Genomic DNA, 15,425 nt, shown 5'->3' with positions numbered 1-15,425 from the left:
GACTGAAATCACACAACTGTTCTCTGCTTGATGGCTTGGCCTTGCTCCACTTTGGAGTGGTCTCCTCGTCGAAGGTTCACCTCATCTGTCTTGTTAATGATCTTGTAAATCGTCTGCAACATGCTTTGTGCCAGTCAATAAATTCCTGATACGGTACGGTACCGGAAATTGCTGTTGCCGTTGCCACTGATGAGCTCTGGAATCTTTTTTTTGTACTTCAGGAAGGAGGTTAGAGGTTATCATCAGGCTTTCTCTCTAGTGCCCACTCCTCTTCTCCTACCCTACACCCTAGAGATGACTCACTGGCAGTGTGGCTAGCACCGACATTAGCCATGCTACAGCAACCTTTTAAGTTATGTCAGGAGACACCCGCCACTCCGCAGGCTAATTAGGGCTGACATTTAGACTGGAGCTGGATAGAGGGGGTCTGACTCTGCGCACAACACAGGAATGCCTCCACCAGGGCACTGGAAGCAGCCAGGGGGCGTAAAGCCAGTGCAGCTGTCACTCTGAACAGAAGAAAAGATGGAAGAAGAGCAAAAAGGAAAAGTCAGAAAGTCAAAATGAATAGCAAAGTGGATTGGAAGATCTCTGTCTTCGATAAAAATGTGTTTTTACGCCTCTGGCTTGACAAGCTGTGCTTTAATCATTTGCTTAAGCTTTAAAAGCTTGACAGTGGAAAAAAGCATAATACTGTCAGGTATTTATTTTTTTTATTTCTCATGAAAATCATATTCAGTGGCTTTGGATAGACACACACCCCAATAGATAGTATATGGCTACACACACACACACACACACACACAGACACACACACACACACACACACACACACACACACACACACACACACACACACACACACACACACAGGTTGCTTGTGATGTGTTGCCAGAAAGTAATCTCACCTCGTGGGTTTGTGAGTACTGAGACACAGGGGGCCCTAATTTGAATTATGAGCAAAAAGCTAAATCTTAAGTTAAGATTTAAATGATTGTATTAATTTAACCCATTTACTCCTAAAATGCCTACTAAAAACGCCTATAGGATCCTATGGCATTCTAGACTAAATAACCTTATTTCCTGAGGGTTTTCTGAAAAAATACTAAAAATGGTCAACGTCTACCAAAATTTAATATCTAAGCCTCTGTAGCACCTAGAAACATGAAATAAAAAGCATGCTGCGCTACGCAGCAACCAGCGGGAGGTTCAATGTTGCGCTATGCAGCAACAGGCGGGAGATAGAATGTTGCGTCATGCAGCATCAGGCGCGAATGGGTTAAGGCCTTAACCGCAAACATTAATGAGTCAGTTCAATGTTACCACATACCGCATGATAGCTATACTGTATTTCATGCACAAAAACGTATTTGCAATGTCTCCTGGGGGAGATACTACTGACTACTGACATAGCATTACCATATGTTGTAGCATAAAGTTGAGAGTCCTATCATATCCTGGCTCAGTTTTCTGTGGCTACTGATCATCTTTCATTGTGTCATCAGAAATAGTGTGCCTGTGTGTGCATTGTTTTGCTCACCAAAAACTAAAAAAAAGAGAAGAATCCAAAAAAAAAAGATTTTTAAGTATTAATTAATGATACCAGTTTACCCAACCATTTACTACTGAGCAAGCATCTTTAAATAAAAATGTTTAAAGTTGTGTTTTATACATTGCATGCTGGTTTCCCTACACTACTGATCTCCCATCAAATACAGAGAATAGTGTTGCTTCCTCGGCATTTGTAAAGGATATCTCTCCATCTTTGCTTGTTAGAAATAACAAGTAGGCTGAGACCCAAGCAGTAACATGGAAAGGAAGCTCTCTCTGTCCATAGGGATGTGCTATGACCCCTTGGCCTGATGCTGGACTCTGTAGTACGCATACATGGGCCCCTGTAGCCAAAAATGGATTTGGGGCCATAGATCTCAGGGAAGATGCCAGACAACAGATATCTGTAAATGAAAGTAGCCTGTGACATATGTGTCGTTTACAGTGCAACCCCCCACTTGAATCAGATTACAGTGTTAACCCAGTTTCAGGCAGAGGCATGTATGGACTGATAAGCTTGTTGCAGCTCTAGTGACTGATGATTTTCTTTAGAACAGCTGTGTAAGGCTTGACTTGCGTTATATAATTCAAGCTCAAGTCAATAGTCACCTTATATGTAATATTTTCATGATTTGATTCATGATCTGCTTTTTGATTTTTAATTGGATTGTGGTATTGTTTCATAAAACCTCTAGAGGTACTGTTTTTTTAAGATTATGTTTTAGCTTCTTCTCCGCCCCATGTGAATTCCGCTATCAGAGTCTGTCAAAAAAAGAATCAGAGCATTGCTGCACATAGAGCATTGCAGGAGAGACAGACTCACGTGAGGAGATGAGTGAGACTCCTCCGGGGCCATGGCCCATTCACTCAGAGAGAGAGAGAGAAAAGTATCCTCCGGGTACAGAGGAAGACGCTGAACAATGCAGAATTAGGCCAATACCCCCTTATCATCAATATTCAAAAAAGAGCCCTCAAATTCTGGCAACACATTAAAATGAGCAACCCCGACTCACTCCACCATCTAGCACTTCAAAGCCAAGAGCAAAACATGGGAAGGAGCCCACTTAGCCAACTTGTCCTGAGACTCAGTGACCTCACACCATCCCACATCACTGAGGCCTGGGACAATGTTACAGTAGCAAGAACAATTAGACCCAACCAAATTACAAACAATGAAAAGGAAAATTACATCACCTATTGGAAAGAAGTAACCCAAACACAATCTAAATTACAATGTTATTTGGCCCTAAAACGTGAATACACAATAGCTACTTACCTGAGTACACTGAAAGACCCAAAACTCAGGAAAACCATGACTATGTACAGACTCAGTGAGCACAGTCTCTCCATTGAAAAAGGTAGACACAGGCAGACCTGGCTGCCCAGAGAGGAGAGGCTATGCTCACACTGCAGCTTGGGGGCTGTGGAGACAGAGCTCCACTTCTTAACAGAATGCCCAAAAAATGAGGAAATACGGACATTATTATTCAATAAATTAAATTCAACCCTCCCTGAATTCCAAACCTGGACAAATGAGGCTAAATTGCCTTACATCCTTGGAGAGAATGAGGATGTGGTAATTCTGGCTGCAAAATTTGTAGCAGCCACAACCTGAGGGACAGCCAGTGAGGCCACAACCACCAACAATGTTGTATATTTGTTCTTATTATTAGAATTGTTGTCTTACTTTTATGTCTCAATAATTTTGGCCTCTTAATGAGAGGTTCGATCGTCCCCCTCAAGTGGATTTGTCCAAGCAGCCGCTAGTTCGAGTGCATGGTAGCCTAGGCTGTATAAGTGCCCTCCGCTGGCTGGTGTTAACATTATTGCAGTTTAACCGTAAACAGTCAGAGGTCTAGTTTTATTCCATAAATATATTGTTTTTATAGACGTAGTTGCACGCGCTACCAAGAGCTCATTTAGGCTACTGCACCGGTTCTGTCAACATAAAAAAAAAAACTACGGGTAGCTGCTATAGCCTACAATTTTCGCACAACTTGGTGGAAAAGTGTAGCGCAGGTTAAAGAAAACCCATTCATTTTTGGAGCTGATACTACTCAAAAGGAACTTCAAAGTATTTCCCATATAGTAGGTCTATCCTTTTAGCTCACAACGCAAGTGAAACTTGGAAAGTGGTCTCTCCACCGAGTGTTACATTAGATGCACAATCAATCGCGAGTCGATGCAGGTAAAAAGTAGTCTATCAACTGGTAGGTTAGTAACGAAGGTATTGCAAAATGTGATGACGGCACACAAACTAGGGCAAAAACGTTTAGTATAGCCTAGACTTGTGGTGATAGCCTACAGTTAATGTGAATCGCGGACTATAACCAAATTAAAGGAGAAGATTTGCACCAAAATAAAGGCTGTGTTTGTGTTTCTACAACATGTTGGCACAAAACGTAATTTCTGTCAACTATGACGATGTCCATGTTCAGTAGCCTATATTTTCCATTTAGTCAAGCAGTGACATGTGGTTTAATGCATAGGGTAACATGACGTGAGACAGACAGAAGATGAGCCTGTCTTCAGTAGCCTATCCCTGAATCCTGTCCCTCTCAATTTCAAATCACTTTAAAACGGTGTGATTAGCAACCAGATTTTTTTTTTAAATCCCGGAGACACCCCCGGACCCCCGTGTTGCCAGGGCCGAATTTTGCTCCCAGTCCGACCCTGCATCCTGCCTCTTGTGGGACTTTCTTTCTTTCTTAGCTATGTCTCTTTATTGCTGATTTGTCCTTCCTGCTATTTCTTGTTCATCATCTTTTGTTTGTCTATCTTCCTCCCAGTCTTTTTAAGAATAATGAATGTTGTGGGGCAGGGCCTGTTTCCTTGGCTCTGAGTGGAGAGGTGAGGATGGATAGTAGATCTAAGATGTCTACAGTAGTTCATGTCTTGGTTGTACAATACTGACTCCGTGAAACAGAGTCACACACACACACACACACACACACACACACACACACACACATATTTCTGCTGTGCTGCACAGCTGAGTGAACTCTACCTTTCCAATTCACCGCCTGCCTCACCCATTCAGAGAGTGCAGGGGATTTGCACTCAAATATATAAGAGGAGAAGGAATTCTTTAAAAAGCCTTTATTGAATTTGGCTTAGGTCATTTAAAATATTGAGCCAACATGTTTCGACCAAACATGGTCTTCTTCAGGGCAAAGTAGCAACATGAATGAGAATGCCACAGACTTATAAGTTAAGTCCCACCCACAATACAATCATTTCATTAACTCAATAAGATCTAATATAACCAATTAGCCTAATGAGTAAACAGGTCTGCAAGAAAACCACACACAGTAATCAAAAACTACACACACACACAACAACACCAAAAAACAAACAAGAACGTAGACTATCTGAAAAAAGAGAGAAGAAAACAATCCTGATCCAGCTGGATGTTTTAAGTTATCCTGGCTTGAACGAGGACATAGAATTTAAGTGTTTTTTATGATGTCGTAAAATGAAGTTTTGCTCTCTTTCATGAGTTCATGAGTCTCATGTAGTTTTGTCTTGTCTAGGATTTTCCATTTCTGGGTGTTCTAATAATTGATCATTGATTTGGTTTGTTTTCTTTCTCTTTTTTTAGATAGTCTACGTTCTCGTTTGTTTTTTGGTGTTGTTGTGTGTGTGTGTAGTTTTTGATTACTGTGTGTGGTTTGTTGCAGATCTGTTTACTCATTAGGCTAATTGATTATATTAGATCTTATTGAGTTAATGAAATGATTGTATTGTGGGTGGGACTTAACTTATAAGTCTGTGGCATTCTCATTCATGTTGCTACTTTTCCCTGAAGAAGACCATGTTTGGTCGAAACATGTTGGCTCAATATTTTAAATGACCTAAGCCAAATTCAATAAAGGCTTTTTAAAGAATTCCTTCTCTTATATATTTGAGTGCCTGGGACCTGCTATTGCTTTATTGGATTTTCCCTACCCCAAGAGCACCGCTTGAGGACTTGATAACTTCACCTGAGCGCCTGGTTGAACCTCTTGCATGTCATTTACTTTGAGAGTATATAGAGTATATATAAGTTTGAGTCAAAGTGAGGATCGTTTATGAGTAGACGTGCCTTAGGTGGTTGCTAAACTTGTGAATGTCAGGTTCATCATTGTTTTATCCATGATGCCTTTATCAATAGGACTCCATAGGAAGTATATTCCATAAACTGTTATGTTGCCAGTAAGAGAAACTATCTGAGGAACCCACTGTAGCTGTGTTATGTGTTTTCCATTCACAGTTTCAACAGGATTAATTGTTGCCTCCGTGGTGTTCTAGTTTTGTGAATACAACGTTTACCGTTATGTGTTCAGCTGTTGGGGATTACACTGCGGAGTGTTTCTTTCTTAATTACGGCTTGGCTGTGCCTCCTTTTTTTATTTAGTTGGATTCACACGTCCTGTGTAATCAGAGACCGGGCCCGCTTAGTGACGCTTCAAGTCTGGGCCTTTGCTTGTCCTGGATTGCACTGGGTTGTTGCATTGGAGCGTACTGTGTTATGTTACAATGGAATGTATTGTGTTGTGTTGTGGTGTTTTCTGTGTGGACATTGTGAATCTAAATCTGAACGTGAACTTGTCCCATCCACAGATCACACCTGGGAGCAAGGCTGCGCAGGGCAACCTGGTCCAGGGCGACGTCATCGTGGCCATCGACGGGGTCCACACGGACGGCATGACTCACCTGGAGGCCCAGAACAAGATCAAGTGTGCCGTCAACCTGGCTCTCACCATGACCAAGTAAGACACCCACCGTACCCGCTCTATACCACCGTAAAACTCACCCACCGTACCCGCTCTATACCACCGTAAAACTCACCCACCGTACCCGCTCTATACCACCGTAAAACTCACCCACCGTACCCGCTCTATACCACCGTAAAACTCACCCACCGTACCCGCTCTATACCACCGTAAAACTGATAGTTCCGTTCCTTGATTGTGATTGGCTGAATCGCGTTCGATGCCGTTGTAAAATCCAGCATAAACATACACCTTGACCGCATTTCGTTCTATATTACTGCGCTACCATAACTTGATACAAAAGTTAAAGTAGCTGCGTCTCGACGTTGCTTGGCAACCATTCAGATAGAGGAAATATATTTCTTGGCGGAAGAATGATTATCTAGGAATAACTTGTTATATTTCTAGTTGCTGTTCCTTTACTTTATGAAACTTTGCCAGTAATTTATGGTAACAGTTTTAGAAAAGCAATAAGCCACTTGAGTCCGTAGGTTACACTGATTCTACAACAGCTAAGGGGGGTTTTACCAATGCCCCTTAGCTGTTGTAGAATCAGTGTAACCTACGGCCTCTCGGGGCTTATTGCTTAAGTAAAACTCACCCACCATGCCAGCTCTATACCGTACCAACTCTAAACTCAGCTTAACAAACCTGTGGTGATGCCGGTGCAGGTAGCCATGGGTTCAGGAAATCCACACAGCTGGTTTTCATTCTGATATGTAAGCCTTTATAAGGTGCTCGCAGCAGTTAGAAAACGTCTATTTCTTTTCCTGTGAATGCGATAGACTAAACAGCATGCCAAAGTGAATCCTCTGCTGCAAATACCTCAGGGAGCTCTGGATAGGCATCTGTGTGTCTCTCTTTGTGTGTGCGTGTGTGTGTGTGTGTGTGTCACAGAGTCTGCGTGTGACTGTGCCAGGGTGTGTGAATTAATAGGCTCCGTCTAAGCCCCCTTTCTTTGCACTTTTGATGGACAGTGCTGTGTTACAGCTTGCGTAATTATAAAGATCAGACAGGGAGATTGAGTGCTGTGCAGCCAGGAGGTGTCTTCACAGGAGATATGGTGTTGCATGTCGCGACGGATGACTTTGCATGGTGCCTTGGCAGGGGGTTCAGATACCCTGGCCTGCAGGGGACATGATCAGTTCAGCAAACAAATAAAATTACAAATTGTGTGTTTTTTTTAGGTTTTTTGTTTTAAATTTCTCTGATGCCATCTTCTGGTGGCACCTAGGTTCCCTGGTGAACCCAAGGTGTATCAATTTGAAATGCTACATTTATCTGTGTGTTTGAAGTGTGCCTGTGTTTTGAAAAGGCCATGATCCGGGGAGCTGAAATGCCAGTGAAATTAACTAAATGTTCCATTTGCTACAGTGATGAAAGGCTCAACGAAATGGCAAAAAGGCAATACTCTGATTACATACAAATCAAATGAGGTGGATCCAAGGACCTGCCTCTGAAATGAAACCCTCTGAAGGTCCAGGGTCTAGTCAGACAAAGGTGACATCAAACAAGATCATTTTAGAAAGAAGTTAACTTGCATTCATGGATGATAGTCAGAGGACAGCTTAAGCCTGAGTTGTCCTTCATCATGTTACGGCTTATGTTTTTTTCTCATTTCATCAGGTACGTGACATTGTCAGAGTTACCCCCCACCAGAGATCCGACATAATTTAATGCATTTCATTGTAGAGAGGACCCATGAGAGGACTAAAGCCATGCCATCTCATATCCACATGATGATATAGTGAATGAAATAAATAATGAGCTGTAAAAAAACATGTTCACAAAGCTCATATCAGCCGTTCATATTGTTAAATTAAAATGACAGCCTAGGCCCTTTCAGCTTGCATCAGGGGCACTACCTGGCATGGTTTTACCATGAGATTCAATATGAATAGTATTTTGTCAAACACTTCATTGTTATATTCCTGATACTTGATGACTTCAAAGATGCCCATTATATATTTCCCATGATAGATGGAGCCATACACTCCCATACACGGATTCAGCTTAGAGTAAAAGCTTTGTTCAGTGGACATCTCCAGTTATTTTTTAGTCCAGAACAAAGATTAATCCATGTCCCTAACTGTCCCTATATGTATTAATATGAACATTAATAAATTCGTTTATGAAATATATACTTATATTTCAAAGCTTTTGTTTATTTTTCATTTTTTCATTTATGAGATATAAGTATATATATTTCAAACCTTTTTTTTCAAAGCTTAATCCATGTCCCTAACTTTCCCTATATGTATTAATATGAACTTAATATGAAATTAATAAATTATATGAACATTTATGAAATCATAAAATGATTACATCTTTAAAGCAATTTAATAGAAAGAACATTTTGTCACCCTGCTCTGAAGAAAATCTTCAGTTTTTCTGATGTGCTCACAGTGACAACCTGAGGTTACTTCCATCTCAATGCAATGGACAACACAGGCTTGAAACACATCGCATGCAAATGGAGTCCCCCTCCTTCCTTGTTTTTCTGGGCTGTGTGGGAGTGCCCGAGGGAGGGGGGTTGGTAAGGTGCTGGACTGAGAAAGGTCACTGCATTCTATTCCCACCTCGCCTTCCTTTGCACTCAATTAAAGAGGTGACAGACGATGGTGTTTAATGTGACAGAAGTGATTCATATGAAAGTGTGTGTCACTATTACTGCTGTCCTCTTTGGACTCCTCTTTGGATAGCTGTTGGCTCAAAGTGCCTGGATGGCTTCTTGTCTTTTCTCAATGTTTGGTTTCTCCTGTCACTTTGTTACTTTAGTTTCTCCATGGCCTATAAACATGGCTTCATATACACCTATTGTGATTTTTACCTTTGGAAATGTAATGTTTGTATTTTACAGAACATTTGTTTCCACCTGTTTAAACTGGCTCAATGAACTAAAGCAGATGTTAATGAAATCAACATTCTGGGGAAAGACATCATGTACTCAACTTGTTAGGTTTATGTTCCTGGTTTGTCTTGTGCACAAAGATTTTTGTGTAACTGACAATTTCTGTAAACATTTTCTGTAAACATAGCACAATGGCTATATTTCTTTGATCTACCTGTGTTCTTTTCTTTTCTAATATTGACTCAACACAAGGTCATGAAAGCTGGTGTCTCAGTGATGAATGCAAGACTTTTACCTTGGAAACTTTTACCTTGGGTAGCACACAATGGGAAGCCTCATTGCTTTAATACAGCAGATGTGGATGGCGATTGTTTGGAGGAACTCTATTGTGTGTCTGTGGCATGGCAGGTAAACACCCTTTTCAAAGATCAGCTGACAGCTTTTGACAGGTGAGCTGTCGCACAGTATTTCTGTGCATTTTTTTACAAAAAAAAAACTCTCTTCCCCTCTCTCCTTGCATCAAAATGGAAGACTGAATCCAGCACCTCCAACATTCTTCTAACCTTACCCTGGGGTCAAGCCATCAAAATGGCTGCCTGCCTAGCCCATCATCTTGTGTAACACAAAGGTGTGTGCAATCCCTGAAGCAACAGTGAGAAATGAGGTATGCAAGCGGCCGCTGTATCTTTCCCATATGGACCAAACCTGTGGACCTGCCTTCCCTCTAATCCTGGAGTGATGGCTTTCCTAAAACAGCCTTAATCTCACCAAGCCGAGGGTGCAATTCTGATAAGTCTCGAGCGAGATCAAATGAGGTTTACGGGCGGGTCGACCGCCATGAGGAACAGAAGAAAGCCCCAAAAAAGGAGCGGCCTATCCATCCGCTTTGATTTGCACATACCTGAGAGGATTTTTTTGTTGAGGTCATCTTTTTGTTTTTGACCTCTTCTAGGGCAGCAGTTCAGCCCTCATCTCTCTTGTATAATGTGATGATTCTGAACAGGCAATAAAGTGAATTAGATAGATAGATAGATGGATAGATAGATACTTTATTGATCCCCAAGAGGAAATTCAAGTACCTTTCCCAACAGTGTTTACATGTACAGTGCTCTTGTTAAAGGCTCTAGATCTAATTGTGTTTCAGGGTTTTATTTGTTGTCAAACTTATAGCCTCTTTCTCTCTCTCTCTCTTTTGTCTCACACAGGCACACACACACACACACACACACACACACACACACACACACACACTGTTTGGTTGGTGCCCATGCAGACAAACAGCAAACAGTTCGATCAGTTTTTCCCCAAAGGCAACAAAGCTTGCCAATAATCCTGCATATGCTTCCTGACCTCCCTTAATCACTTGCCTCCTCCTTTTCAGCGTTGCTGCAGCATCCTTGGCCATGTCATTTCTGGGGAAAATCTCTTCACCTATTTGCTCGAGCAGTTTTTAAAAAAGGACAATTTGAGCTGGTCCATTGTTAAGCCTGTCCATTGTTCACCACTAGACACTTCAAGTAATGGGCCATGTTTTTGAGGCTTTGTGCAATGTCGAGGATGCACAGTTAGTTACAGTCTTTGATTGTTGCAGCAGAAGAGATGGTATTGGTATTGACACAAGTAAATATCGATTTTTATGTCTGGAAGTTTTCATCCTCTTTCAACAACCAACAGTAGTCTCAAGGACAAGATGTTATTTGAAGGATCAATATCTTTCTGAGAAAGGTTTATGTACATGAGTCAGTATGGATTTATGTATGGAAACGGTCATCTTCTTGAAAAGTTATTTTTTTCAGGAAAGATTTACAGCATTCGCAGCAATATAAGAGAAGACGTGTGAATATTTGTTTTTAATTTTCTGTTTTGTTTTTATTAATACAGGTCCAAGCGCCCTGTTCCTCTTCCTGTCGGCGCCACAAGAGTTGATGGTTCCATGCCTGTTATCCCTCACCAGCAGGTACTGCCCCCCCCCCTCTTTTTCTTTACACACATGATATTATGTGTCCTATGTCCAGAGGACATAATGTGTCCTATGTCCTCCCACACACATGCTTTACATGTGTGTGGGAGGACCTTTGGTAGGTTTGCCAACCTACTTATGAAGGCATTTTGAGGAGGATCACACTTAACTCCTAAGAGAGTCTGTAATATAAAACCCTGGTTGGTCGCTGAAATTCAGCCTGGTCACCTGAGTTCTCCCTGATCTCTGGAGTTCAGCCTAGTCACTGGGGCTCATGAATGTCAAGAGTTTCCCAGTCACTTGCAGAGCATCTTGTTTCCCCATCTTTCTCAGGGGAAGGGTGCTCTCTAGTGACCACAGTGCAGCACTGTGCAAGTGTAGCACTGCTGTCTCAACTCCCTTCAGACCCAGCGTGTTGAAGTGAAGAAGCTTTCGATAGTCTTTCTAGCAAATTCTGTTGTTTTTGAAGTGCAGAGCTGAGTTGGGCTCCTGCCCCAGACACTGAGCAACCCCCCTCTTTACACACTTCCCCCCCCCCTCGTGTCTCTCCCTCCTTGAAGGGGCAAATAAATGGTAGTCCCGTGCCCCCAAACACCCCAGCCGGCGGTATAGACACTTCTGGTGAGGCAAACTCCCACCTCTCCGTCAACTCCTCGACGCCCGCCAAGGGGCAGTCTCCAGGCCCGACCAAGAGGAAGCAGTATAACTCCCCCATCGGTCTCTACTCCGAGGAGACCCTGCGGGAGATGGCCATGGTGCAGGAGAGCCAGAAGGCTAAGGGCTCCGGCACAGGCCTTTTGCTGGGGTATGTAAGCAGCAGGCAGCATTAATGTGTAGGCCAACGCTAAGGCTAACAGCAAAGTGTGACTATGCCCCCGAGAACTCTCCCTCTCTCCACAGTGGCATGACCAGTGTTCTGCTGCAGACAGAAAAACACAAACTCCACTAGGAGATATCTGCTGACTTTACATTTACATTTATTCATTCAGCAGATGTCCCATTTTCCATCTATTGTTACATAATATTATTATTAAATTAGTTATTTTATTATTAAAATAGTCAATTGAAGTTTTCCACAGTGTTTTTTTTCTCAATGGAATGTATTGGAAATCCACAAAACCACTGAGCATTCAGCTTTGCAGGGATTCATTAGAGTGTTCTTCCAAAGCAGAGCAGAGCTGATGGTCAGTGGAAGGAGAGTGAAGGGGCATGACCAGTCTCTGCTGTTCACCTGCTTTTCTAACAAATGGAACCGGCAAAGTCTCAGAACATTCTAAAGATGGTAATCACTCGAATTCTCTCATGACCTCATAAGCCTGACCCTCACCTGGTGTCCGGTTCTGCTTAGCCTGCTGGGACCACTGCAGTCCCCAGCGCTTGGGAATGTAGAGAAGTCACCCGGATATCTCCCTGTTTGAGCAGTAGTCCTCCTCCAGTGTCAGAATGTCAACAAATGAAACAGGATTTGAGAGCACATACACAGCAATATTGATACCTCAAGCCAAGAGTCAAACATAATGAAATAATCAGTCAAATGCTTTATAATAATGCTTCCCATAGAGAATTCAGTGATACGAAACGTCATTATTGCGAGTAAAGAGTAAAAAGGGAAGGTGTGTTCTCATAGCACAGATTGCTACAGGCTTTTCACAGTTGTCTGAGGGGATAGAGTTACTCTGTAACCGTGACGACAGGGTAAAGCACCTGTTCCTGTCATCTCATTTAAAGGCCACGGAATGCCTGGGTTCAAGTTGCCCTCTCTCCTGCATTGCCATTGCATGTCTCTATCACTCTCTCTTTCTCTCTTCTCCCTCCTATCCCTAATTTGAATCCTCTCCCACTCACACATTGGGAAACGTTTAATATTTGTTGACTGTATTTATTCACTGATTTCTTTCACGAGTCAATGCGTAATTTGATAGGTAGCAAGCAGAAATCATTCACTGTCATAAATTCCGCTACATAAAAAGGCTCTAGATGCCCCAGCTGTGGCGCAACTGGCTGGGGCACCTGTGCTGTACGTCGGTGACCCGGGTTCCATTCCCGCCCCGTGGTCCTTTCCAGATCCCACCCCTGCTCTCTCTCCCATTCGTTTCCTGTCACTCTCCACTGTCCTATCATTAAAGGCATAAAAAAGCTAGATTGACAATTGATTAGACAATTACTTTCAACAGCTCTATAGTGTTTATCACTCAATTAACAAACAACAGAGGTCAAAATGATTATGGCCGAGCCTGTATCTTTAGTTGGGAATGTCACATTGAAGGGCACTTGAAGAGCACAGGTCACACAGGTCACTAACTCACCATCTTTCCTTTGCAGGCACCAAGTTTCCTTAACCCCAGACCCCTTGGATGATTCAAAGAGTCACTGAATAGTGTTACTAACCTTAATTTGCTCTCTCTCTCTCTCTCTCTCTCTCTTTCTGTCTCTCCAATGTTTTAGGTTATCTCCAACACTCCTGCCAAGTTAGTATGATTGCAGTATAGGTGCTTAAATGTGGATGATATGCATGGTGTCATATTGTAGGTGTTGTGTGTGTGTGTGTGTGTGTGTGAGCTGTGTATTCAGGCCTAGGGTTAGTGTGTCCTCATTGCATGAGTCAAGCAAGCTGCTATCAGCCATATGCCTTTACACAGACATTGGTCTTATGTGACCAGTTCAAATCTTCTGAAAATATATGGCTCATATTGCTCAAGCTTGAATAAGACTAGATTGCCAGAGTACTGTATATGATGTTGTTTTATTGACTCTCTGTTCGGCATATGTACTGTAGCATATGCCTTTTGGACAGATTGCTTTCAACTGCTACAACACATGCTTTGAATTGCTTGAGATGTCTGGCGTCATGCTGCAGAATGTGCTATTTGTCTTGGATCATGGAATGACGAGAGTGGCAAATGGCTTGTCTATGGAATGATTTGCGGTTGCATGTGGTGTGTGTGTGTATGTGTGTGTGTGTGTATTTTTAGAGTTCAGATGTGTGGTTCTGTGTGTGGTTTCTCTGAAGTGCTACTGGGGGATAATGGATTTTGCTGACTTAGGCTTAGAGGTCATGCCAGGTTATAGAATGCACTGGCATGGATTTTTAGAGTGACTTGTTAGCTTGCCTTGTAGGCGTGCTTTATTGATCACATGTGCTTTGGTTTGCCTTAATTGCTCGTGGGTATTCATAGACCGTGGATGAGTGTGACTTTGGGTCAGTCCTGTTGTTCTTCAAAGCCCCCTGTTCTTTTTTTATCACGTACATCACTAATTCCCTGTCCTCTCTTCACTCCACCTTATCCTTTCCTCTTTTTATTTCTCATCCCCACCTCTCTCTCTCTCTCTCTCTCTCTCTCTCTCTCTCTCTCTCTCTTCCTCTCTCTCTCTCTCTCTCTCTCTCTTTCTCTCTCTTTCCCTCCCTCTAATTCTTCAAAAAAACACCCTTTGCCCCTTCCTCCCCCTCACACACAAATCACTCCAATCGCCTACAGCAACGAGTACCTCCCCAATTTCAACCCCACTGCTCTCAAGGACTCGGCCTTGTCCACCCACAAGCCCATTGAGGTGCCGGGCCCGGGCGGCAAGGCCACCATCATCCACGCCCAGTACAACACCCCCATAAGCATGTACTCGCAGGACGCCATTATGGACGCTATCGCTGGGCAGACCCAGGCCCGGGGTAAAGAAGGGTAAGAGTCTCAGCTGCGGCACCGCACCCTCTTGGCATGTCCATCCTTCTGCCCGCTTGCATGGTCCCTGCCCCCTCCACCCTCTCCGGTACCAGTTGTATCCAGAGGTGTATTAGCTGGAGGTGTATTAGCTGCTGCTTGATGCTGGTGGAGGCTTAAAACTTCCTCAGGATGTCTACTTTGGGATCTAGCTGGTATAGTATCATCCGATTGATTGACTGCCACGGGAGTGAATTCTGCTTCACATGTATGTGTTCGAGGCACAGAGAGCTTAAAAATAATGCACTGTTTATGGGTGAGAACTTTTTTGTGTGGAGTGTATTTGATTTGCTGTGGGGTTCCTGGATTTGGTGTTGCCAGTTAGAAGCAAGAAATAAGGAGCAAAAGTGTCTTGTGGGTTTTATATTGAATATCAGGATCAGGTCATTTAAAATGAACACTTGTATATTGACACAGTTTCGGGGGAGTTTGTGTAGGTTATTAATTCATTCATTCATTCACTCATTCATTCATTCATCCATCCATTGATCCATCCATCCATGCTCTCACCAGCTCAACTCATGCTGCCAGTTGATCTAATATTGGTCATACCTGTAAGGACCTGCAGCAAAACGTTCCTAGTAAAGACTCAATAC

General features: G+C 42.7%; 1 protein-coding gene across 1 annotated transcript in view; it reads left to right on the top strand.

The window, feature by feature from the left end:
* Positions 1-15,425, top strand: part of ldb3a (LIM domain binding 3a) — a 47,750-nt gene that overhangs the window by 10,976 nt on the left and 21,349 nt on the right. The window contains exons 3-6 of the mRNA XM_048270363.1: positions 6,154-6,302; positions 11,038-11,113; positions 13,562-13,584; positions 14,593-14,790. Coding sequence (XP_048126320.1) covers positions 6,154-6,302; positions 11,038-11,113; positions 13,562-13,584; positions 14,593-14,790 — 446 coding nt within the window. The remainder of the gene's footprint in view (positions 1-6,153; positions 6,303-11,037; positions 11,114-13,561; positions 13,585-14,592; positions 14,791-15,425) is intronic.

The sequence above is a fragment of the Alosa alosa genome, chromosome 18 (genome assembly GCF_017589495.1).
Source record: "Alosa alosa isolate M-15738 ecotype Scorff River chromosome 18, AALO_Geno_1.1, whole genome shotgun sequence".
NCBI lineage: Eukaryota > Metazoa > Chordata > Actinopteri > Clupeiformes > Clupeidae > Alosa > Alosa alosa.
The sequence above is the reverse complement of the archived record's forward strand: the minus strand, read 5'-3'. Positions and strand labels throughout refer to the sequence as shown.